Raw genomic sequence first — 26,865 nt, forward strand, 5'->3', positions numbered from 1 at the left:
CAAGCTGAGATGAAATAAAAATATATGTTTAGAAGGGGATCTGCACAGTTTAAGAGGTCAATGGGATAGCAAGCACTTGGATATTGCTTCAGAAATGGTTGTAATGCAGCATATTTATTACACAAGTTGCGTTTATGCCTGTTTTTTCCCCTTAATTTATTTCAACCCTTTCAGTACCTCAAAATTTCTAAGATGACTAAGACCCATTTCCAGCATTCTTTAGAGTATCAAAAAGTGTATATGAGCTAGGGAAAAGATTCAAGTCATTTTGTAAGATAAAGTATTCTGCCATTGGGAGCACTAAAAGTAATCAAAGGAAGAATGCATTTTGTGTCTGACTTTCCGAGGTGTACTCACATCTGCTCAGGCCGAGACTCCGCTTTTGAATTTAGGAACACCGTAGTGTCTGTGAGGTGTCAGAAAGTTGAGAGGTGAAATTATGAACATAATTGGCATCCCATTGTTAATCCCCCCAGAAGTCTGAGGCTGGTTAATAAGGAAGAATTTCTTGGCACTAAGGCTGATGAAACACTGGAGCAAACTAGGAGGGATCACCTTTCCCAGAGATGTCTAAGAATAGGATCTGATTGAGCAGAATCTGCCTAGAGGCAGGAGGAAGGTAAGGTTGGGGGGGCAAGTGCCCCAGGTTCTGCACCAAGTGGGTACCTTGCATTCCGCCCCCCTAGGAGACTGAGGTCACCCCCAGTCCCAGGACAGTTCTGCCCCTGCTCTCTCCAGAGACTGCTGGAGTTTTCTTGTATTTGTTAAGTGCTTACTATGTGCCAGGCACTGTACTAAGTACTGGGGTAGATACAAGATAATCAGGTTGGGTAGAGTTCCTGTCCCACAGAGGGCTCCCAATCTTCATCCCCATTTTGCAGAGGAGGTAACTGAGGCTCAGAAAAGTGAAGTGACTTGCCTGAGGTCACACAGCAGACAAGTGGCAGATCTGGGATTAGAACCCAGGTCCTTCTGACTCCCAGGCCCTTGCTCTTTCCACTAAGTGAAGCAGAGAAGCAGCGTGGCTTAGTGGAAAGTGCCCGGGCTTGGGAGCCAGAGGTCATGAGTTCGAATACCAGTTCTGCCACTTGTCAGCTGTGTGACTGTGGGCAAGTCACTTAACTTCTGTGGGCCTCAGTTCCCTCCTCTGTAAAATGGAGATTAAGATTGTGAGCCTCATGTGGGACAACCTGATTACCCTCTATCTACCCCAGCGCTTAGAACAGTGCTCTGCACATAGTAAGTGCTTAACAAATACTAACAAATAACAATATTACTAAGCCACACTGCTTCTCACTTGGCCCCAGGGTGGGTCTTGGACCCAGCTAGAGCAGTGTCCATCCCCACGGCACTTAGGTCCAGCTCTTTCTACTCTACTGTTTCCCCCCCTCTGTAATTTATTTTAACATCTCTCTCCCCCTGTAATCCGTGTGCTCCTTGTGGACAGGGATCATTTCTACGACTCTATTGTACTGGACTTCCCCATACCAGTGATTGACCAATCCGAATATCACAACTTTCGGAGTCGCTTAGGCTCAGACAGAGACTCTCTTTTCCCTGTGACCTGCTGAAACCAGCTGCTTCTGAGTTATCTCCTCCAAGCCCACGCCTGAAGACATGCAAGTCTTCACAGTAGAGCAGTAGAGTAATAATAATAATAATAATGATAATAATGTTGGTATTTGTTAAGCGCTTACTATGTGCAGAACACTGTTCTAAGCGCTGGGGTAGTTACAAGGTAATCAGGTTGTCCCTCATGAGGCTCACAGTCTTCATCCCCATTTTACAGATGAGGTAACTGAGGCACAGAGAAGTGAAGTGACTTGCCCACAGTCACACAGCTGACAGGTGGCGGAGCCAGGATTAGAACCCATGACCTCTGACTCCCAAGCCCGGGCTCTTTCCACTGAGCCATGCTGCTTCTCTTTGTCAAGCATTTACTAGGCGCTAAATAGGAGAATACAAAATGGCCTTAGCTTTAACTACCTTCTGTGAAGAAAGGAAATCAGGAATAATAATAATGTTGGTATTTGTTAAGAGCTTACTATGTGTCAAGCACTGTTCTAAGCACTGGGGGAGATACAAGGTCATCAGGTTGTCCCACGTGGGGCTCACAGTCTTAATCCCCATTTTACAGATGAGGTAACTGAGGCCCAGAGAAGTGAAGTGACTTGCCCAAAGTCACACAGCTGACAGGTGGTGGAGCAGGGATTAGAACTCATGACCTCTGACTCCCAAGCCCGGGCCCTTTCCACTAAGCCACGCTGCTTCTCTAATAAGGTGTGGCAGGTGGGCTTGACACATAGTAAGCGCCTAACAAACACTATTATTATTATTACTAGTAATAATAATAATAATCATTATTATTACTAATACTAATAATAACCTTCAAGGCTCTGGTATGGGACCCCTTCTCTTCTCTCTCTACACTCTCTCTCGGGGAGTTTATCTGCTCACAGAGCCCTGTGGTGGACGCCTGGGAGAGTGCAGTATAACAGAATAGGTGGACATGTTCCCTGCCCACAATAAACTTATAGTCTAGAGGGGGAGACAGGCATTAATATAAATAAATGAATTATGGATATGTGTATAAGTGTTATGGGCAGGGAATGTGTTTACCAACTCTGTTTTATTGCTATATTGTACTCCCCCAAGTGCTTAGAGAAGCAGCGTGGCTCAGTGGAAAGAGCACGGGCTTAGGAGTCAGAGGTCGTGGGTTCTAATCCCGGATCCGTCACCTGTCAGCTGTGTGACTTTGGGCAAGTCATTTCACTTCTCGGTGCCTCAGTTACCTCATCTGTAAAATGGGGATTAAGACTGTGAGCCCCACGTTAGACAACCTGATTACCCTGTATCTACCCCAGAGCTTAGAACAGTGCTCGGCACATAGCAAGCGCTTAACAAATACCAACATTATTATTTTTATTAGTGGTACAGTGCTCTGCACACAGTAAGCGCTTAATACGTGCGACTGATTTATTGATTGAGTGGTGAATAAAAGGTGCAGAACCCAGTGCAAGGGCAGAGTAGGAGGGAGTGGGAGAAGAGGAAAGGAGGGCCTAGCCGGGGAAGACCTCTTGGAAGAGATGTGCTTTCAGTAAGGCTTTGAAGTTGGGGAGAGTGATCGTCTGTGGGGCATGAAGAGGGAGGGTGTTCCAGGAAAGAGGCAGGAAGGCTAGAGGTCCTGGGGAGATAGACAAGATCGAGGCATGGTGAGTAGATTGGAATTAGAGGAGTGAAGATATAGCTATTCTATGTCCGGTTATATTATTATTCTTCCTCCCGCTCCCAGTCTTTGTATATTTTTTGTGTCTCTCATGAAACTGTAAGCCTGAGGGCAAGGGAACAGGTCATCCTTTTGTTGTATTCTCTCAAGTGTTTATTGCAGGGCATAACACTCAGCGGGTGTGTAATAAAAACCATTTTGCTGGGAGTTGAACAAGGGGTAAAATCGTGAAATCTTGTATTCATAAAACTATAATAGATGTATCATTTTTACAATATGCATCGCATTAATTTGGACATGGAATTTCTATTTACAGGGGAAGCAGCATGGCCTAGTGGAAAAAAACCCAGGCTTGGGAGTCAGAGGATCTGGATTCTAATCCCAGCTCTGCCACTTGGTTGCTGTGTGACTATGGGCACTTCACTGTGCCTCAATTTCCTCAACTGTAAAATGGGGATTCAGAACTTGTTCTCCTTCCTACTAAAACTGTGAGCTCCTTTGGGACAGGGACTGCTCCTGACCTGATTAATTTGTATGTACCCCAGTGCTTAGAACTGTGCTTGACACACAGCAAGCGCTTAAATTCCATTAAAAAATGTATTTTGGGGAAGCCCCGTGACCTAGTGGAAAGAGCATGGGCCTGGGAGTCAGAGGACCTGGGTTCTAATCCTAGCTCTGCCACTTGTCTGCTGTGTGACCCTGGGCAAGCCACTTAACTTCTCTATGCCTCAGTTACCTCATCTGTAAAATGGGGATTAAATCCTACTCCCTCCTACTTAGACTGTGAGCCCCACGGGGGACAGGGAGTATGTCCAACCTGGCATAATAACAGTGCCTGGCATAATAAGCGCTTAACAAGTACCATTAAAAAAATGCCTTCAGCTTCCACTTGTTCATGGATGACTCCTAAATCTGTTTCTCTAAACCTGACCTCTCATCAATACCTACAATCCCGAATCTCCTCTTGCCTCCAAGACATCTCCACCTGATTTTCCCACTCGCACTTCAAACTCCGTATGTCTAAAACAGAACTACTTATCTTTGCTCTAAGCCCATTCCTTCTCCAAACTTTCCCATCTCCACCACTATCCTCTCTATCCCCTAAGTCTACAACCTCAGTGTCATCCTGGACTCTTTTCTGCCTTTCAATTTTCACATTCAATATATTGTTCAGATCCAGCTGGAATTTCTCCTAGATCCTCCCCTTCCTGTTGTATTGTGCTCTCCTAAGTGCTTAGTAAAGTGCTCTGCACACAGTAAGTGCTCAGTAAATATGATTGCCTGGCTGACCGACTGACCCTAACAGTTACTATCCTCGCCAGGCTCTGACCATATTGCAGCTAGACTATTGCATCTTCCTCCTTTTGGGTCTTCCAGCCTCCAGCCTCTCCCTCTCTAATCTATGTTGCTGCATGGATCACCCTTTTGAGGCATTGCCCAGAACAGACCTCTCCACTCCTCCAAATCCTTCACTGCCTTCCTTCTGTCCCTCCGAATCAAGCTCGCCTTCAAGGCTCTCCACCGGCTTGCCTCATTCTATATATCTAGTCTCTTTCCCTGCTACTCTTCAGCTCTCTTGGTTCCTCTCTAGCTAATCTTCTAACTGCACTTCACTCTCATCTCTCCTTCCATTCCCTCATCTCTGCCGTTCCCCCCGGGCCTGGAATTCCCTTTCTACCTCCGCAAATCTGACAGATGACAGCTCTCTCCTCATTCAATGTCCTCCTAACATCCCTAACATTCCTCCAGACTGTAAGCTCGTTGTGGGCGGGGAATGTGTCTACCAACTCTCTTGTGTTCTCCCAAGTGTTCAGTTCAGTTAGTAAGTGCTCAATAAGTGTGATTGATTGGTTGATTCCCCCTCCTCCAGCAAGCCTTCCCTAATTAGTCCCAGGACCCCAGGCTGTGCAAAGCCACCAGCCAACTCCAGCAACTAAGTTGTACTTATTCATGTCCATCCTCAACACTTTTGTGTATATTTCTTCAATTGCCTATTCAATTACTTTTTTGGTTTCTCTACTCGTAAATATTTTTATGTCCGTCTCCCCCATTAGAGTATAAGCTACTTTTGGGCAGAGCGCATGCCACAACTGCTTAGTGCAGGACATTACGTTCATTAATTATTACTGAAATATTACTATTATCATTGCAACTATTACTTTCCTTACATATCTGTTCTAGTTCCCTCTCTCCACCTAAATAATAGATTGGGAGCCGGGGACTGCGTCTAATTATCCGGCATATTTTTTCCAGCCTTTAGTACAGTACTTTACATACAATAAACACCTAATACATGCTATTACCACTACTTTTCATTCATTCATTCAGTCGTATTTATTGAGCGACTACGGCTTGCAGAGCACTGTATTAAGTGCTTGGGAAAGTACAATAGAACAACAAACTACTACTACTACTGATGTCAAGTGTCCATTCCAGTTCCTGCATTGAGCCTACTCTGGGCAAGGGACTGGATCACATGACCGTATTCCTCTTCCAGCTTTAGGATTCCATGTTCAGCGAGGCCGGAGTTTCTTAACTGGTCCTTGGTGGGCTCAGTTGGTGCACCTACTAAAATTACTCAACGATAGGGTCTGGTTTATGGATTATTTGGGCGCTCAATACGCTCTTTCCCTTCTACTTACTTTCGCTCCTCTCCCACTACATCCCAGTCCTCATGCTGCATTCCTCCCGTGCCAACCTACTAGCCGTGCCTCGCTCTCATCTCTCTCGCTACTGACTTCTCGCTCACCCTTTCCCTTCGGCCTGGAACTCCCTCCCCCTTCGCATCCGTTAGGCCCCTGGACTCCCCATCTTCAAAGCCCTTCTGAAATCACATCTCCTCCAGGAGGCCTTCCCTGATTAAACTCTCCTCTCTTCACCCTATTCCCCCTGCCCAGTGCCACTGTGCTTCATCTAAGCACTTGGCTACTCACGTTCCCGCTGCAGCACTTATGTACATACCTTTCTACTCTATTGTTTCCTCCTACTTGTCATTTATTTTAGCGACTTTCTCCCCCACTATCTTGTAAGCTTCTCGAGGGCAGAGATTGCCTCCTAATTCTATTTTGCTATCCTAAGCGCTTAGTACAGTGCTCTGCACAAAATGAGCTCTCAGTAAATACTGTTGATTGATATATGGCCTCCTGGATGACTGACCGGGAAACTATCTCTCATTCTTTACAGATGTAACTAGTGATATGCTTATCTTTTGGTATAAATAATAATTGTGATATTTGTTAAGCACTTACTACGTGCCAGACGCCGTACTAAGCGCTGGTGACGATATTACACCTCTTTTATTAACACGACTATATTGTATCATACTGTATCATGTTGCTATATTAGCACTACTGTATTGTATCATATTGTATCATGTTGCTATATTACCGATTTCGTTTATTACTGTTTATTGTTGTCAGTGCTGCCACCCACCGCTCTGGCCTCGCCATGTCCCTCCTCCCCTCCTCCCCCCTCCCGCCCCTTCCTATCCTCCCCTTCCCCTTCCCCTCTCTCGCTCAGCTCTTTCCCGCTCTCTCCTCTGTCTCCTCCCCGCCCCCTCCCGCCCTAGAACCCCACTTTACCAGCGCTACCCCTCTTCCCCCTCCCCCTACTCTTCCCCCCACCTAACCCCCTCTTCACCCCCTCCCCCCTTCTCTCTTCCCCACCCATGCCCCATCCCAGTCCTCTTGTCCCACCGCCATCCCTCATCCCCCTCTCCTCGTCCAGGGCCCCGCCACCTCCTTCCCATCCAAACCCTCCCCTCCCCCCGCCCTTCCCCCCCCCTCCCCTTGCACCCACAGCTACTTTCAAGTGTGGCCTCTGGAACCCCCGCTCTATTACAGGCAAGCTACCTTTCATCCATGACCTTTTCCTCTCCCGCTCTCTCCTCCTCCTCGCCCTTTCGGAAACGTGGCTCTCTCCCGAAGACACGGTCTCCGCCGCCGCTCTCTCCAGCGGAGGCCTCTCCTTCTCCCACTCCCCCAGACTCACCGGTAAGGGAGGAGGCGTCGGCTTCCTCCTCTCGCCCCGTTGCCGCTTCCGCACTATCCCTCCTCCCCCCTCCCTCTCCTTCCCCTCCTTCGAAGCCCATATCATTCGCCTCTACCACCCACTCCAGTTACTTGTCGCCGTCATCTACCGCCCTCCCGGTCCCACCTCCGACTTCTTCAACCACCTTGACCCCTTTCTCACCTTCCTCCTCTCCTTCTCTCTGCCCACTCTGATCCTCGGAGACTTCAACATCCATACGGATGTACCCGACGACTCCTCTGCCGCCCGCCTGCTATCCCTCCTCGACTCTGCCGACCTCCTCCTCCACCATACCGCGCCCACTCACCGACTCGGTCACACCCTCGATCTCGTCATCTCCTCCCTCACCAACTCTGAAATCCCTCTCTCTGACCATAACCTTCTCACCTGCCTCATCTCTCACACTCCCTCCCCCTGCAAATATTCACTACTGCCCCACAGAGACCTCCGCTCTCTCTATCCCATCCGTCTTTCCAATAGCATCTCTCCTCACCTTGCCGCCTTGTCCTCACTTCCCACTCACGATGATCAGGTCTCCGCTCTCAACTCCACCCTCTCTACTCATCTCGACTCTCTCGCCCCCCTTTCCCTCCGCCGCTCTCGCTCCACTAACCCACAGCCCCGGATCACCTCCTCCGTCCGCCTCCTACGCTCCTATGCTCGAGCTGCTGAGCGCTGCTGGCGAAAGTCCAAGCACCAAGCCGACCTCACACACTTCAAGTTTATCCTTTCCTGCCTTAACTCTGCCCTCTCCTCCGCCAGGCAAAGCTTCTTCTCCTCCCTCGTCGACACTGATGCCCGTCACCCCCGCCGATTGTTCCGGACCTTTAACTCTCTCCTTAGGGCCCCTGTTCCTCCCCCTCCCCCATCTCTCACCCCCAATGATCTGGCCACCTATTTCCTCACGAAAATCAACACGATCAGGTCTGAGCTCCCCAAAGTCACCCCTCCGCCTCTCCCCTCCCCCCCATCAACCCCCTCCCCTACTTTCCCATCCTTCCCTGCAGTATCCTCAGAGGAGATCTCCTCCCTCCTCGCAAGTGCCACCCCCTCCACCTGCGCCTCGGACCCCATTCCCTCTCACCTCATTAAAACCATCGCCCCTGCCCTCTTCCCCTCCTTAACTTCTATTTTTAACCACTCAATCTCCAAGGGCTCCTTCCCCTCTGCCTTCAAACATGCCCACATCTCCCCCATCCTAAAAAAACCCGCTCTTGACCCCACTTCCCCCTCCAGTTATCGTCCTATCTCCCTACTACCCTTCCTTTCCAAAATCCTAGAACGAGTCGTCTACAATCGATGCCTAGAATTCCTTAACTCCCATTCTCTCCTAGACCCCCTCCAATCTGGCTTCCGTCCCCTCCACTCTACCGAGACTGCTCTCTCTAAGGTCACCCGTGACCTCCTTCTTGCCAAATCCAATGGCTCCTACTCCATTCTGATCCTCCTTGACCTCTCTGCTGCCTTTGACACTGTCGACCATCCCCTCCTCCTCCATACCTTATCTCACCTTGGCTTCACGGACTCTGTCCTCTCCTGGTTCTCCTCTTACCTCTCTGGCCGATCATTCTCGGTCTCCTACGCTGGAGCCTCCTCCCCCTCCCATCCTTTAACTGTTGGAGTTCCTCAAGGGTCAGTTCTTGGCCCTCTTCTGTTCTCCATTTACACTCACTCCCTCGGTGAACTCATCCGCTCTCACGGCTTTGACTACCATCTCTACGCAGATGACACGCAGATCTACATCTCCGCCCCTGTCCTCTCCCCCTCCCTTCAGGCTCGCATCTCCTCCTGCCTCCGGGACGTCTCCACCTGGATGTCGGCCCGCCACCTAAAACTCAACATGAGCAAGACTGAGCTCCTCATCTTCCCTCCCAAACCCGGTCCTCTCCCAGACTTCTCTATCACCATGGATGGCACGACCATCCTTCCCATCCCGCAGGCCCGCAATCTCGGTGTCATCCTTGACTCGTCCCTCTCGTTCACCCCACACATCCTATCCGTTACCGAGACCTGCCGGTTTCACCTCTACAATATCGCCAAGATCCGCCCTTTCCTCTCCACCCAAACGGCTACCTTACTATTACGGGCTCTCGTTATATCCCGGCTAGACTACTGTGTCAGCCTTCTCTCTGACCTCCCTTCCTCCTCTCTCGCCCCGCTCCGGTCTATTCTTCACTCCGCTGCCCGGCTCATCTTCCTGCAGAAACGATCTGGGCATGTCACTCCCCTTCTTAAACAACTCCAGTGGTTGCCCATCGACCTCCGCTCCAAACAAAAACTCCTCACTCTAGGCTTCAAGGCTCTCCATCACCTTGCCCCTTCCTACCTCTCCTCCCTTCTCTCTTTCTACCGCCCACCCCGCACGCTCCGCTCCTCTGCCGCCCACCTCCTCACCGTCCCTCGGTCTCGCCTATCCCGCCGTCGACCCCTGGGTCACGTCCTCCCGCGGTCCTGGAACATCCTCCCTCCTCACCTCTGCCAAACTGATTCTCTTTCCCTCTTCAAAACCCTACTTAAAAATCACCTCCTCCAAGAGGCGTTCCCAGACTGAGCTCCTCTTCCTCCTCTACTCCCTCTGCCATCCCCCCTTTACCTCTCCGCAGCTAAAGCCTCATTTTCCCCTTTTCCCTCTGCTCCTCCACCTCTCCCTTCCCATCCCCACAGCACTGTACTTGTCCGCTCAACTGTATATATTTTCGTTACCCTATTTATTTTGTTAATGAATTGTACATCGCCTTGATTCTATTTAGTTGCCATTGTTTTTACGAGATGTTCTTCCCCTTGACGCTGTTTAGTGCCATTGTTCTCGTCTGTCCGTCTCCCCCGATTAGACTGTAAGCCCGTCAAACGGCAGGGACTGTCTCTATCTGTTGCCGACTTGTTCATCCCAAGCGCTTAGTACAGTGCTCTGCACATAGTAAGCGCTCAATAAATACTATTGAATGAATGAATGAATGAATATAAGCAAATTGGGTTGGATGCAGTCCCTGTCACGCATGGGGCTCACTGTCTTAATTCCCATTTTACAGATGAGGTAACTGGGGCACAGAGAAGTGACGTGACTTGCCCGAGTCCACACAGTGGACAGGTGGTAAATCAGAGTCAACACCATCTCCCATCTAATTCAGTTCTTGGCATAGACCCAATTGGTAGTTAGGTAGTTGGATACCTCAGGACCACCAGTGTTCCTGCCTTTGATAAGGTTAATTCCCGGAAGAGAAAAAACAGTGATGACTCTTTAGAAGATGATCAGGAGTTGGGATGGAGGTTAATGTCAGCATCAGTGGGAGAGGCTGCTCCAAGCCAGTCCATCAGATCCACTTAGATGTAGGTATCATCACCCCCTAGAGCCCTTGTTGACTCTGATAGAAGTGGAGTTCTGAGGTCATGCAACACCAGGGGAACTCTGGGAGTGACATCTTGGAACAGGAGAGCCATATGGGGTACTATTCAAGACCACCTCAAGGGTTCAGTGCCCACTGCTTACAAACATGAAATGCCCAGCAAATGCAAATACCAATGCATGGCCTAGTGGATAGAGCACGGGTCTGGGAGTCAGAAGGACCTGGGTTCTAATGCCGGCTCTGGCACTCGCCTGCTCCGTGACTTTGAGCAAGTCACTTGACTTCTCTGGGCCTCAGTTACCTCATCTGTAAAATGGGGATTAAGACTGGAAGCCCAAGTCTTTCTCCAATCTGATTAATTTGCATCTACCCCGGCACTTAGAACAGTGCTTGACAAACAGTAAGCACTTAAATACAGTCATTATTATTATTATTATTATTATTATTAATAAAGATAAAACCCACAGAGATCTGAAAGCAGTAGAGGACAGAGTAGTAGGCTCCCTTCGTTCCAGCCAGTTCCCGATTGCCCTGTGGTCTTGAGAGTAACAGGCCCAGAGTTGCCTTAGAACTCAGAGCAGGAACGAATGCAGTGTAGCTGAGCCAGTTGGACCTGACTGAAATGGAAAACTCTGAAACACTACCTCCTATTTGCAGATTTTGCAAGCGTACTAAATATTCGTTAGAGATCCCTCATTAACAGTGCGGGAGACCAAAGTCCTTTACTAGTCATCAGCCTAGAATCCTTGAACAGGACTTGAAGTTCATGGGCACCAGCTCACAGCTGGAATTGGGAAATTGCATGTTCACTAAACAAAGAAAACTGATTGGGTGTGTGCTGTTTCATGTGCACAGCTCTAGTTTGCTGTCACCACGGCCAGCAGGATATAGAACTTTGTTCCGTGACTGGATTCGGCTCAAATGACAAATGGTAACATTTCTAACAGTTCTCATTCCTGAATACTGTATTTACTTGCAGAACCACCCCTCTCCCCACAATTTTTGAGATTTTAAAACATTGGATGGGGCAATTATGTGGGTCATATTAAGAACTAGGGAGGAGAAAAAATAGGAGGTAAGGAGAAGCAGCGTGGCCTAGTGGAGAAAGCAGGACCTGAAAGTCAGAGGACCTGTGTTCTAATCCCAGCCCCACCACTTACTTGCTTTGCGACCTTGGACAAGTCACAACTTCGTTGTGCTTCGGTCTATAAAATGGGGATTCAATACCCGTTCTCCCTCTTACTTAGACTGAGAGCCCCATGTGGGAGAGGGACTGTGTCTGGCCTGTATCTACCCCAGTGCTCCTGGTAAACACTTAACAAATATCATACTATTCCAAGGAAGAAGGAAAGCTAAGAGAGCACTGGAGACTGCATCACTAACTTCAGTTGCTCTTTCCCAAGTGTGCATACAATAGAAACTCAATAAATTAACTTTCCCTTTCTATGGTACTGTGGCATTCTTAATGAACAAACTCTCTTCCCAGTCTGCTGCTATCGCTGCTTATGATTATATGGGGCAAAAAATAGTCTTTTATTTCCTCCCCAAAAACTGGGGTGCTAGAGGCAATTATATGAGTAAATATGGTAGACTTGGATCCAGGATTTAAGTTGATGAAGCAGTGATCCCGGTTTGAGCAATATGGTCAAGTTTAAAATGGCAAGGCTTGGGCATGAAGTCATCAAAATAGTTCAAGATTTCAGTCTTGTGATTCCCATTGTTTATTAGTGAGAAGGATATGACCCTCATTCTATTTATTGCTACTGTTTTAATGAGATGTTCATCCCCTTGATTCTATTTATTGCTATTGTTTTTGTCTGTCTCCCCCGATTAGACTGTAAGCCCGTCAATGGGCAGGGACTGTCTCTATCTGTTGCCGATTTGTACATTCCAAGCGCTTAGTACAGTGCTCTGCACATAGTAAGCGCTCAATAAATACCATTGAATGAATGAATGAATTCCTTGTTTGCAGTCCTTGGTGATATAAGACCAGTGGTTGTAGAACACATTCGTTTGGATCTAAACTAGACTGTAAGCTCGATGTGGGCAGGGAACGTATCTGTTTATTGTTATATTGTACTCTTCCAAGTGCTTAGTACATTGCTTTGCGCACAGTAAGCGCTCAATAAATTCTATTGGATGAATGAAAAAATACTTGCGATTTACCCAACTGCAGACGATGCACATTCATACAGATAAACGTTGCAACAAGAACAGGATGACAGAATATTTATTTAGATTTGAATTGAGATTGAGCATTATCTTCATAGATGAGATAGCACAGTTAAAAAGGTAAGTTACAAACTGACTTTAAAACAACAATAATTCACAGTTAACAAACAGCTCTGGAAACTCATTTCTCTAGTTCTTTTCATCAGAGAGGAGTCTCAAGGTGGCATAGTTAGTCTGCACAGCAAATGATTGATTTCACTCCATTTATATACTTGCTTTCTATGAACAATAGCCACACATATAGCTTTAGCTTCACACTCTATTACTGTTAATCACTGATGCTATTAAAATGAATTACGTACAGTAGTATGTCTCACAGACTTAATTTTAAGGTGCAGTTACTCAGTATCGAACATTTAGTTCTTTTTCAAACTTCTTTGGCACATTTCTGGTTTTCTTAAATATAAAAACAGTCAATTTAATCCAAATGTTGTAGGAATTTGACTATTTTGGATGAGAGAGTAAGTGCAATTTTGTATGCAGTGTTATTTACAAAGAGGGAGTGTCTAGGCATGAGTTTCATCGAGTAGGCGAGGTACAAGTCAAGAGAGTAAAAACCAGTAGATCTGGGTATGCCTCTCCAAAGAAATACGTGGTTGTCACTCTCTCCACGGTTGGTTCCCATCGCAAGGACGAGCGGTGTTTTTAGTCCATGAACACTTAATAAAATAGGACACAGCTGATTGGCACAGTCGCACAGACATTTATGGGTGCAAAAGGACAAGGACACGGCGGCGACGGCGTCTGCTAACAGGTGTGTGTTCAGCCATGGAAGAAGCAAGCTGATGGGCCTCTTTCTATACTTTCTTAAGCAGAGGTGTAGCTTTTTTTTCTCCATAGCAGGGAGAATTCAGAAATCTTAATAATAAAGGCCTTGGCATCTTTGATTGTGTGGGCAGGGTATGCGTCTACTAACTCTGTTACAGCGTACTCTCCCAAGCGCTTAGTACAGTGCTCCGCACACAGAAGGCGCTCAATAAATAGCATCGATTGATTGATTGACTCATCTCCCAACTTGGAACTGATAGTACACAGAGGTGATGATAATAAAACAACGATAGTGGCTTCTTACTGTGTTCCCTCTAGGAGACGTTCTAAAATGCCAAAGGAGGCCTAATTAGGCAGAAAATTCTGCTTTGTAGGTAACTGGTCAAGTACCAGACGAGCACTTCTGTTTCACACTGACAGCTCAGTTCTGCTTTTTAATGCCAATAATGAAAAAATATATATGTATATATATACACACATACCTAGCTCTATACTGAACACTGACTGGAGGGATCTCTCCTAGTGTCCCGATAGAGTTCATTAAAAGAAAAAAAAAAGACCTTAAAATGTTCAAAAAAAATGTTTATTGCAGGACTCTGCTGTTCTTTTCTTCCTTTCCAAAAAGTTTGCTTGAGACTGGCTTAAGATAAGTGCAAAACTGACAATTTGGCACGCTACCAAGCGGGCTGTTAAAAAAAATGTGGTGTAATCTATCAAAATGTGAGAGGCAAAGAAACCACAGGAAAGAGAAAGCTCGAGTAAATTTCTACAGCAGCGCGTTTGAAAAATGGGAAACACAGCACTAAGCCTGAGAAAACACTTTGCTCCTCTTCACTGCCATGATTTTGCCTAGCGCCATTTCAGACACTTCAAAATTTTGTCACTTTTACATGACTGAAAACAATTTAGATCTTACAACTTTCTTTCTAATCGACTGCCCCATCCTTCAGGTGGAGCAAAAGCTGGGAGTAACCCAATTATTTTTAAGGACCTGAAAGTCTGTGTTTAAAAAAATTCAAATGGAGTCAAGTTGTTCATTAACTTTTTTCTTAATTATCTTTTAGCCTGCTCAAAGCTCACACTGCTGATGTCCTTAAATTTTTCTCAGGCAGCTAGGGCCTAGGAGCTCTAAAACTGCGATGTCTGGGTGAATGAGATAGTGTCGGTTTTATCTATGGCAAAGCCTCCATTGATGTAAGATTTCTTAGACTCTGCTTCCTCATTATCGAGCATCGTTGGTTCTAAGGCAAAGGGATTCACAATGTTGACCTCAGATGCGCTGCTCATCTGCTCCAGCTCTCTTTTAGAAAGCTTCTCCACAATGCCAGTTCCAAAAGCATCGCCCAGGACATTTACCATTGTTCGGAAGCGATCCCTAAGGAGAGAGGAAGGGTGGGTTAGACAGGAATTTTCTGGACTTCTGTTCTGGGGACAGAGTTAGAGCAGGGTCTTCAAAACCTTCCTAAAATCACATCTTCTCCAAATGGCCTTTCCCAACTAAGCCCTCATTTTCTCTACGCCCTCTCCCTTGTGCATAGCCCTTGCCCTGGGATCTGTGCCCTTATAGCACTTGATATTCACCCCACCCTCAGCCCCACAGCACTTATGCCATGTCTGCACACCCCCTCAACCCCCCCAGCTCCAGACTGTAAGTGCCTTGTGGGCAGAGAACGTGTCTGCCAACTCTGTTGTACTGTACTCTCCCAAGTGTGCTCTGCACACCATAAGTGCACAATTATATCATTGATTAAATTGGGGGGCTAGTAGAGAAGAAAACCTTATCATATTCCATTTAAAATGAATGATTTTATACTGCCATGACCAGCATCACCTCTCCATTTTACCCCATGACTGGAAGAAATGTAAAATGAAGACTCTCTAGGGTGTACTCAGAAACCTCAGAGGCTGAGCTAATAATCTAAGTTGAGCCAATAGGTTCTGAGATTTCAAACAAATCAAAATCCATTTTAGTGTTTTGTGTCTGGATAGAAATGATTTTATTTTCGTTGCTGTTTGTAGTGTTTCTCTCCAAATGCCCCTTGGGTGGATATCACTGCCAAACTCTAAAAAGTCAAGCTCTCTCGGTTGGAAAGAGCAAGGAAAACCCTTCGCTTTGATGGAAATCACTCCGGGGGGATAACATTAACCTCTGATGACAAATACTGACTTCATCATTCAGAAATGACCATCCAGAAACAGCCTAGCTCTAGGGTTAATGTGTGTGAGGGTATGTACAGCGGTGTTCTTTGTAATTGGCTACAATGAGGTTTTATTCACGCATGCAGATGTGACCAAAATGACCTATGCGTGACCGAGAATCATTTTCATTCTCGGTACACGTAAAAGTTGTCCTTAGTCATGATGATCCATTTGCCACTTGCATTACCGGTCTCTGAATCTGTGTTTCAGTATCCTGATAATCACAAAGCCTCTGCTCCTGGAGAACAACCCCTTTTGGGATTGCTGTGCGAATGACCCACGTGGGTTGGTCAGCTGAAGTTCTTCCCAAGAATCCAACCAATCATGGCCTAGTGGACAGAGCAAGAGCCCGGGAATCAGAAGGACCTGGGTTCTAATCCCAGCTCCACCACTTGTCTTGCCGTGTGACCTTGGGCAAGACACTTCATTTTTCTGTATTTCAGTTACCTCATCTGTCAAATGGAGATTAAGACTGTGAGTTCCCAAGTGGGACATGGACTGTGTCCAACCTGATTAGCTTCTATCTACCCCAGCACTTAGTATGATGTCTGGCACTTTTTTTTAACAAGTACCGTAAAAAAAATTAACCATATTTATTGAGTGCTAGCTCTGTGCCGAGCACTGTAGTAGGTGCTTGGGAGAGAAGAATAGAGTTGATAGACACATTACCTGTCCAAAAGGACATTAGATTAATTACTGATGAGAGAAATGGGAGAGGAGTACTGTGGTACTGGGGGTGGGGTTAATAACAAATGCTTATGACGTATGGATCCAGGTGCATAGGCGATGCAGAAGGGAGGGCAAATAGGAGAAATGAAGGCCTAGTCAGGGAAGGCCTCTTGGAGAAGGTGTGATTTTAGGTGGGCTTTGAAGGCGGGAAGAGTGCTGGTCTGTCAGATATGAAGGGGGAGAGAGTTCCAGGCCAAAGGGAGGATGTGGGCAAAACGTCAGTGGCAGGATAGATGAGACTGAGGTACGGAGAGTAGGTTGACGTTAGAGGAGCGAAGTGTGTGGATTGGTTGTAGGAGATCAGTGAGGGAAAGTAGGAAGGGGAGAGCTGATGGAGTGCTTTAAAGCCAATGGTAAGGAGTTTCTGTTTGATGTAGGGGTGGGTGGGCAATGACTGGAGGTTTATGAGGAGTGAGAAGACCTGAACTGAATGTTTTTTTAGAAGAATGATCCAGGCAGCACAGTGAAGTAAGGACTGGAATGGGGAGAGAGAGGGAGGTCAGCAAGGAGGCTGATGCAGTAGCCAAGCTGGATAGGATAAGAGCTGGGATCAGTGTGGTGGCCATTTGGATGGAGAGGGATGGGCAGATTTTAGATGTGTTGTGAAGGTAGAATTTGACAGGATTTGGGCACATTGGGTATTTGGGTTGAATGAGAAAGACGAGTCAAGGATAATGCCCAATTTGCAGGCCCGTGAGGCAGGGAGGATGGCAGTGTTGTCTACAGTGATGGGAAAGTTGGGTGAACTTGCTTTGTCTTTAGCAAGTCCCTTGTACATCTTCCTTACTAAACACTGTCTCATTTCAATTCCCCAAACAGCACATATCCACATACCTCTTCTCTACACAGGCCACTTCAGTTTAAGCCAGAGTGTAAATTCAGACTAGGGCATCACCAGGGGCTGGCCCTGGTCCCCCCCAAGACATCTTTGATGAGACCAGATTCTGGTTCTGGGGTCAAGCTGGGGCTGGGTTTGATCTGGGATGTGTGAGGTCACCCCAGGCCTTCTGGAAGCTAGCCTCCCCTTCTGCCCAGGCGGGGATGGAGCTGGCCAGCTTTCCAGGGGAGTCAGGGGATAATTGGCCTTTCACCTTGCCATTTTCTATTTCTTGTTACCCTATACTGAGCACTCAACCTTGAAGTATAGCTATGTCGGACGAGGATGAGGTAAATCTATTTTTATGAGGATTTAATTGTTAAGTATATTCTTAGGCAGTCAGGGGGTGAGCACTGGCTAGAAAAGGGATTGTGTCTGATCTGATCATCCTGTTATATTCTTTTCCTTTGTATTCACTCTCAGGAAAGAATCTATGTCTTGTGACTCTTTCCCTAGTTCTCTCTAAACTGTAAGCTCCTTGGGGGCAGGGATTGTGGCTGTCTACTCTATTTCATTGTCCTTTCCCAAGCGTTTAGTACAGTGCTCTGCACACAGTAAGTGCTCAATCAGTAACATCGATTGATTGATTGATTGCCCCAGTGCTTAGACATTGCTTGGCATGGAGCATTTAACAAATTCCATGACTACGATTACTGGTCTCGGATCTGTACCCTTTGAACGCTTGCTACTCACCCCACTCTCAGCCCCACAGCACATATGTACATATCTTTAGAGTGCTCTGCACACACTAAGCGCTCAACAAATACGATTGAATGAATCTGTACCTATTCTGATTGATTGATTACCTATATTAATGCCGGTCTCCCCTTCTAGACAGTAAACTCCTTGTGGGCAGGGGATGTGTCTACCAACTCTGTTGCATTATATTTCTTTTTTAATGGTATTTGTTAAGTGCTTACTATGTGCCAGGCACTGTTCTAAGCACTGAGCTAGATACATGATAATCAGATCGGACACAATCCGTGTCCCACATGGGCCTCTCAGTCTTAATCCCCGTTTTACAGATGAGGTAACTGAGGCACAGGGAAGTGAAGTGACTGGCCCAAGGTCACACAGCAGATGAGTGGCAGAGCCGGGATCAGAACCCAGGTCCTTCTGACTCCCGGGCCCGTGCTCTCTCCACTGGACCACACTGCTTCTACTCTCCCAAACGCTTAGTACAGAGCTCTGCAGACAGCAAACGCTCAATAAATATGGTAGATTGTTAAATTCGGCCGCTGGCCCATTCACCTGCAGACGTAGAATTTGTTTCAAAAACACTTCAACCCCAAACAGTGGAAGGCAATTATGTGGGATTTCTTTTTCCCAAAAGTCAAAAAGGATAAACTCACAGAAGCCAATCGACAGCAACGATCAAGGTAACGTCTTTGGCGGGAAGTCCAACGGCGCTCAGCACAATCACCATGGTCACCAGCCCTGCCTGGGGGACTCCCGCAGCCCCAATGCTTGCGGCAGTGGCTGTCACGCTGCATCCAAAACATACAGTGAGAATACGGTTAGAAATAAGTTTGTCCTTCTGAGGGGTCTGGGACTGCTAGGGCCTCCATCTCAACTGGTCCCTAACACCCTCTTCATCTGGGACTGGTTCCTTTAAATTGTTTGACAGTTGTTCTGTTAGTTGATTGGTTGGTTGTTTCTGTGACTGGCTGGGGTCACCTCTCCATCTGATCCGTGAAACAGAGCAGTGTGACTAGCTCTGGACTGACTGAACAGAATTATTTCCAGGATCCCCTAATAATAATAATAATAACGATGGTATTTGTTAAGCGCTTACTATGTGCCAAGCACCCTTCTAAGCGCTGGGGTAGACACAAGGTAATCAGGTTGTCCCACATGGGGCTCACAGTCTTCATCCCCATTTTACAGATGTAACTGAGACTCAGAGAAGTGAATTGGCTTGCCCAACATCACACAAAAGATAAGTGGTGGAGCCAGGATTAAAACCCACGTCTTCTGACTCCCAAGCCCGGGCTCTTTCCACTGAGCCATGCTGCTTCTGCCCCTAAGCAAGAGGATGTATGCTCTATTTTCCCTTTGACACAAGTGATGGCATTAATAATACTAATGCCTACACATCATTATTATTATTATTACATTATCGTTATTATTACCATCTAGACTGTAAGCTTCCCTCTAGACTCTAAGCTTGTGGGCAGGGAATGTGTCAATCAATTCTGCTATATTGTTACATTGTACTCTCCCAAGTGCTTAGTACAGTGCTCTGCACACAGTTAAGCGCTCAACAAATATGATCCATTACCATTATGATTGTTATGTTACCTTGAAGTTGTACAGTATTGTTTTGCTAAGAACTTTCACATCTATTTTATTTTATCCTCAACTTCACCAGGGGGTACAGAGAGGTGGGCATTATTATTTCTGTTTTACCAGATGAAGAAACCGAGGCCTGGAAAGGTTGAGTAACTTGCCCAAAGTCACAAAGCAAGCCAGCGGCCTCTAGCTCATAGACCCTTGCTTTATCCACTAGACTAGGCTATCTCTAACATGCTCACAATTACTGACCTCCCCAGTCGATTCTTCCAGTTTAGGGAGAAAAACCCAATATACAACATGACCTGACCCCGAAGCTTCTTCTTCCCCTTATACAGTAAAACTTCATTAACGTGAAGCTCATGAGGCCAGAAAAGATGTTTGGAGTTAATTATATTTGCATTACCTGATGTTTTAAACCAAAGAACACTAAGGCTCCCCACCCCCCCACCCCTTGCCATTATCTGGGGAATAGAAATTGCTTCAAATCACATGCTACCATATTTGAATAAAATTATATTAGCTTAACTTATTGTCCTATATTGAGGAAAAGCCTATGTGAAAGCAAGGGGAAAGACAGGAGGAGAAATAAGGGCAAGAAGAGAAGACCTCTTCTCATCATTTAATAAACAACAAACATCGGTCTTGCCGAACCAGCAGGAAACTAATCCGAGCCCCCTTGCCGAGAACTCCACCCCTCCATACCAGAGGGCACCACTGTAGTGACAGGTGAAGGAATAGGCAATTAAAAATAAAGTATGCCAGGCTTGTTACAAAGTTTCCCTCCCATCTTTTTTGCTTGTGGTAGCCCAAGCGTTCAAAGCTGATTCCACAGTTTATTAATTTCTCAAATACGTTATCGAGGTTCCCATCACACTGACCATCTTTTACTGGGCCTTGATTTCCCATTTTTGCAATGCTGACCACCCACACGTGAGCCGTCACAGCTTTCTACGGTCTTGCCAGAGTTTTAAAATTCTGCAGATGTTTGAGGGCTGGCATAAACTCAGATGCATTTTGTTTCGAGTATTCTATCAGAATGCATTTTAATTTCAACACAGCCTCTCCTCGAAATGCTTTGTTATTTAAGTGAAAGCATCATAGCATTCCTCTGTCAGAGCTGTTCCATACCCACACTCTTTCAAAGTGCCTTGAACTGCTCTTTTGGCTTACTAGTTGGGAAGCCATAATGTGTCAAGAATTAACCAACTCAAGTTCCCCCAGGTTGAAGTTGGGCTTTGAATCTCAGAAATCATGAGGTCAGTGGGGATTCTGAACTTGGCTTTGACCCATTCTCCCATTCCAAACTCCAGTCATTACACTTGCTTTTGTTTAAACTTGGCACTAAATTCTCCCAAGGAAACTCTTATTTCTTAAGATCAAGTTAGTTAATGTTGGTTTAGAAGAAAGAAACATCTCTTTGGGAAGGTGTGGTCGAACAGATGGGCATATAGGGGGAGGTGAGAGAACCTTTCAAGTCTGTAGAGTCATATGCTATTAAAGGCTCTATTGGGATCATTTAGTTGTGGTCCCGTCTGAAAGAGATGAACCAAAATCACAATTAAAGGTGCTTTCCGCGTTAATGTGCCTAGGAGAGCATTTCAGGTTGAAGTGAAGGGAAATAAAATTTCTACATCCAGTTCTCTTCATGCTTTGGATAGAACACTGTTAAGAAATTAGGCAACACTCCTCTGACAATGTGCATCTATCTGGATAGAATATGATGTGATGTTGGAAAAAATTGTCGTATGACTGCATGCAGCGCCAATTAAGATACACGTATTATAGTGCGGGTTCTCCTTAACGCAGAGTTCATCAGGAATGTGAGGAGGAATGAGTGTATTTCCAACCCAACTAGGAAACAGTGAGGCATGGGAAACGTTGAACTTGAAGCTCCCATTTCGAAGGACTTGTAAGTGGAATTGCATGGAACAAAGTTGTTTGACCACTCAGTGTTCTACTTGATAATACTTTGAACCCCTTTTAGCTAAACGTGTGTGCCCTTCCCAGTGCAGGATACTATAGGTCATTACACTATATAAGCAGCCCTTGGACTTGCACATGGTTGTTTCCCGAAAAACTGCATCTTAAGTTAAAGCTCGTCAGAACCAATTTTATCGTAGAAATGCTATGATAAATGGGGGAATGACTCCTGATCCACGGCTGGATACCCAATTTTTGCCAAAATGATCAAGAATCACCCTCTCAATTTTGATGAGTAATATAGCTACATTCATGCACATATATTTTATAGGATTCTATAATCAAATGTATGATATATATATAATATATATATAATGTATATGTGTATAGATGTATGTTTCTCTCCATCTCTGTCTCTCTCTACATTTGGGTAGCTGGTTTTTACTTCATTGGCAGTAAAATGGACAATGTCAAACCTCACTGGTGGCTTGGACTGGTGACCAGATAATCCCCACTCACCATCCTACCCTCCAGCCTCTCCTACTGTCAGACCCACCCCCACCCCTGACACTGGGATAGATGTCATTACCACTACTTCCCATTCACATTCTGGTCAACACCTGAGTGCTCTGAACTTGGTCAGGTTTAAGCAATCTGTTCTGCTCCAGCTTATTCCCAGGAAGGTCAAAGAATCTCTAAGAGACCAGAATCAATAATACAGAGCTGACATGCTTAGAGATCTAGTTCAGAACCTCAAGGCTATTCTAGAATCGCCCTTCCCTCCTCCACCCCCAAAAAGGATTTGAATGGATAGTCTCAAGTATCCTCTGGAGCAGGGCACACTTGACTTAGATTTACATCTCTGAAGGTGGATTCAGATTGCTCTGTACTGGTCAAAACCAAGGTGATACTGGGTACATTCACCTAGCTATGGGACTATCGTGGCTAGAGGTGGGACTTGCCCTTTACTCTAAAATAGTTTGGCTCTGTCTCCTGAGCATAGGGAGTAAGTAGCTGTATTCAGTTGTGGGAAATAGCTACCGAGATAAAGGAGAAATTGGGAGGACAGAGGAATGATCCCCAGATTTCTCACATTGGTCCCATTTCCCCCCTACCATTCGTGGTGCAATGCCTAACAGATTTCAAGAAAAGAATCTGTTATATCATCCACCCACCTAATGGTGATTATTTGACCGATGTCCAAATCTAAGTCATTGAGTTGCGCGATAAACACGGCTGCCACTGCTTCATAGAGAGCAGTTCCATCCATGTTGATTGTGGCTCCAACCGGTAAGACAAATCTGGTGATCCGCTTGTCTACGTGGTTGTTTTCTTCTGCACAGCGAAAGGTGACGGGCAAAGTGGCTGAGCTGGATGACAGACAAAGAAACAAATGCATGGGTAAGGAATGCCAACCCTACATCTCTGCGTGGTATGGTTTTTCTTTTCTAGAAGCCAAAACTTAAAAGAGTAACCAGAATCATGCCTACCTTTGGTGGTTCTAAGAAACAGAGAAAACTAGACTTGGAGTGTTGGATATCCTTCCACTTACCTAACTGATAAACCGTCATCGACCATGGGCAGTGGTCAGAAAGAGAGAAGGTTCATCATGAGGGAAAATCTGCTTGAGAACAGAAGCACCGAGAATAGTGTTTTCTTATCTTTTTTTAAAGGCTAGTTGGAAAACCATGGGCCATTTCCCATAGAGTGCATCTTTACAAGTAGATAGCCCGCAGAGCCAAAGAAAGAATCACCACCACAAAGGATTCCCTATTGTGCCATCCCTAAGGGGGGGAGGGGAGAAATCCTCTTACCTGGAAGAGATCATGAGGGCTGTCAGCAGAGCCTGTGCCATCCCCATGGCAAATCGAAAAGGGTTTTTTCTCACAACAATCAAGTAGATCAACGGGAGAATGACGATGGAATGAATTGCAAGCCTGCAGAGGAAGAGAAGCACTTATTTCCTTGACAATCGCAACAACCTGGGGTGGTGGTGTGGCTTCAGTCAGGGCATTTTAATAACTCCTCAATAGTTACACATTCGAAGATCAACCCCTCTTCATTCCTCATCCTTCCTTAACCAAAAAAACCCCCCAATTCTCCCTCCTTTATCATACTGGTTAGCAAAAGGTACTTATAGAAACAAGAAGGGAACAATTAGAAGAGACAATAAATGGGAGAAACAAAAGCAAACCAAAGTCTGTTAGCGAGAAGAAGCTGTCCTGGAAGCTATCCTGGAAGCTATTCGGATGAGATGACACACAAATCCAAGGGGGGATTTACAGATGACTGGCAAACAAAGCTAAAATCAGCTGGAGGGCATTTCATCAGATCTGAAGTCTGAAGGCAGAATCACGGACTGAGAGGGACTAAAGGGCCAAGTAAGTGAAGCTTAGCTCCATCTTTTAAATATTTGACTCTCGGTGCTGTAAAAGCCATTTGCTTAACTGAAGAGCAAAGTTACAATAACAGCTAGGTGCTTTTCCTGGGTATCCAAACTTGCAGTAAGGTATACAAAATTTCTAACATCCTGAGGACTCTTGTTTTCAGCACTTGCTTCAACACCATCACTACCATGAGGCAGTGGCCACGAGTGGCCGAAAGAAGCACAGTACCAGCAATGTGGGTTGTAATTGTGTCTTTTTTATTAACATTTACATCTATCCTCACTCAGAATTTATTTCAGTTCATCCCCAGTTCTTTTAGTTTCAGACCCAAGTGCCTATCCAGTTTTACGCGACTAAGCGAAGTGCTAGACCGTAAAAGGTAATAGAGCTGGATCAAATTTGAGCAGCCAGCATGCATGCCATAGAATCATACAGTTGGAGACTGGAAGAATCCTCAGGGGATCTTCTGGGGCACTAGATGGTTGATTGGATCTGGCTGATGGCATTTGGATCTGTACCCTTCGGGCACTTGGTACTGACCCCACCCTCAGCCCCACAGCACTCATGTATATACCTGTAATTTATTTATTTCTATTAATGTCTCTCTCCCCCTCTAAACTCTAAGCTCGTGGTGGGCAGGGAATGTGTCTACCGACTCTGTTGTATTGTACTCTCCCAAGCACTTAATACAGTGCTCTGCACCCAGTAAGTATTCAAAAAATACCACTGATTGATTATTCCCTTTGCAGGACAGAAGGCTGCCTATTCTTTTCTTAAAGATACCTAACAGCTGGAGACTCTACAACTTCTCTTAGTAGTAGTAGTCATGGTATTTATTAAGCACTTGCTGATTGCAGAGCACTGGCCTAAGTGCAGGGAAAGAATACGCTTCTAGACGGTGAGCTTTCTAGACCGCGAGCCCGTTGGTGGGTAGGGATTGTCTCTATCTGTTGCCAAACTGTACTTTCCAAGCGCTTAGTACAGTGCTCTGCACACAGCAAGCGCTCAACAAATACGACAGAATGAATGAAAAGGTGGGAATTAGACTCAGTCCCTAGTAGGTTCTTCCTTATGTCCATCCAAAATCTCTCAGTTGATGAGGATCCTCACCACTCTTAAAGAAGACAGTTATTCAAGAGAAGCAACATGGCTTAGTGGATAGAACACGGGCCTGGGATTCAGAAGGTCAAGCGTACTAATCCTGGTTCCTCCACTTGTCTGCTGTGTGACCTTGGGTAAGTCACTTAACTTCTCTGGGCCTCAATTTCTTCATCTGTAAAATGGGGATTAAGACTGTGAGCCCCATGTGGGATACGGACTGGGTCCAACCTGACTAGCTTGTACCTACCCCAGGGCTTAGTACAGAGCCTACCACATAGTAAGTGCTTAACAAATACCGTCTAAAAAAGTCATTATTTAGCCTTCTCTTCTCCAGACAAAACCATTCTGATTTTCTTAGCCCCTTAAGACATATTTTCCATTCCCTTAAAGATTCTTGAATCTCTTCTTTGGACCTTCTCCAGTGTTTTTACATTCTACCTAGACCAAAACTGGACGTAGCCTTTCATAAGCAAAGTGAAAGGAATCCTTCCCGGCTCTTGCATGCCCAGCTTCTATTGAAGCAATCCCAGGACCAACTTGGTTTTTATAATCCTAGGTCTAAATTGCCGAGTCAGTTTCTGGTCAATGATGGATTACCTTGAAATAGTCCCTATTAAAATTTTATCCCATTCCTGTTAGATCATTTTCCCAATTGATGCGAGTAATTTTGAATTCCATCACTGTCTTCAAATGCTCACATCCTTAGTATGGGTCACCAGAAGCATGAGTTTGCTATACACTGATTCTTCAGCAGCTGATTAACTTACTGCTCCAGTCTGATGCTGTTTGTTTTCTCTCAAAAAGGATAAAACACCCATAATTAAGAGCATATCCAGAATTTCTGCCTATCTTTGACCTATCCTCCTTTGCCTGGATGGGCAATTTAAAGCAAGTGTATCAACAACACTCAGTAGGACAAAATGGGATTCCCTTAAGCCCCACATACCCGCTTAGTACTGTAGCCATATATAGCCCCAGTTTGCGAAAAATGTCCCAGTTTTCAACTTCTATGATCTTCCCAGCAATCAGAAACAAAATTCCCAATGGCATATACCTAGGATGCAAAACCAGAAAAAAAACCATAATTACAAAGTGTTTCTTATGGCAGCCTGGGAAAATCTATGTACCATGCTAAATATGTATGTTTATTGTAAACATGTATATGGTAAGTATGAGTTTTGGGCGTCAATATTTTATCCAGTTGGATCTCAGCATCAGAAAAGCTGTCCAAGTGCCAGCTAGAATTTTCCAAAAACAGTTTGCTTAGTCAAACCTTCCCAAGATCATTTCTAGCGGTAGATTTTTCTACCCGCTGTGGGACAGGAACCTTGCCTGATTGGGATTAGTTTATGTTTACCCCAGCACATAGCGTGGTACCTGCTATATAGTGATGATGTTGCGATGGAGTCTCCTGTTAGGAATGATGAATGAGCCTCAGTCCTGAGACCTCAAGGCCTGAGAACCTGCTAGGGCCTGGACGCAATGAGTGAATAGGCAAATAAGGGGTGAGCATATTGGGAAACACACACGTGGTCTTCACCCATGCTAGCCGGCTCCGGACAGAACCAGGGCTAGAACCCAGGCCTCCAAATTTCCAGGGCAGTGTGCTTTCCACAAAACTAACATCAAGGCCAATTAAGTCATTAAATAAAGACAAGAACTGTGGAAAAAGGAATGGCTTGAAACAGTGACCCATCATATGGCAATGAGTACTTGGTTTGGGGCAGTCCTACATCAAAAACTGATTAAAGCGTTTTT

The 26,865-nt window shown here is 45.7% G+C and overlaps 1 protein-coding gene across 1 annotated transcript in view; it reads right to left on the bottom strand.

Moving 5' to 3' along the window:
• Positions 1 to 12,812: 12,812 nt before the first annotated feature.
• Positions 12,813 to 26,865, bottom strand: part of SLC1A1 (solute carrier family 1 member 1) — a 75,350-nt gene continuing 61,297 nt past the window's right edge. Inside the window, exons 8-12 of the mRNA XM_029055865.2 lie at positions 26,054 to 26,161; positions 23,434 to 23,556; positions 22,795 to 22,989; positions 18,757 to 18,891; positions 12,813 to 14,974 (exon numbers count right to left, since the gene is read on the bottom strand). Of these exons, the coding sequence (XP_028911698.1) occupies positions 14,728 to 14,974; positions 18,757 to 18,891; positions 22,795 to 22,989; positions 23,434 to 23,556; positions 26,054 to 26,161 (808 nt within the window). The 3' untranslated portion in view covers positions 12,813 to 14,727. The remainder of the gene's footprint in view (positions 14,975 to 18,756; positions 18,892 to 22,794; positions 22,990 to 23,433; positions 23,557 to 26,053; positions 26,162 to 26,865) is intronic.

The sequence above is a fragment of the Ornithorhynchus anatinus genome, chromosome X5 (genome assembly GCF_004115215.2).
Source record: "Ornithorhynchus anatinus isolate Pmale09 chromosome X5, mOrnAna1.pri.v4, whole genome shotgun sequence".
NCBI lineage: Eukaryota > Metazoa > Chordata > Mammalia > Monotremata > Ornithorhynchidae > Ornithorhynchus > Ornithorhynchus anatinus.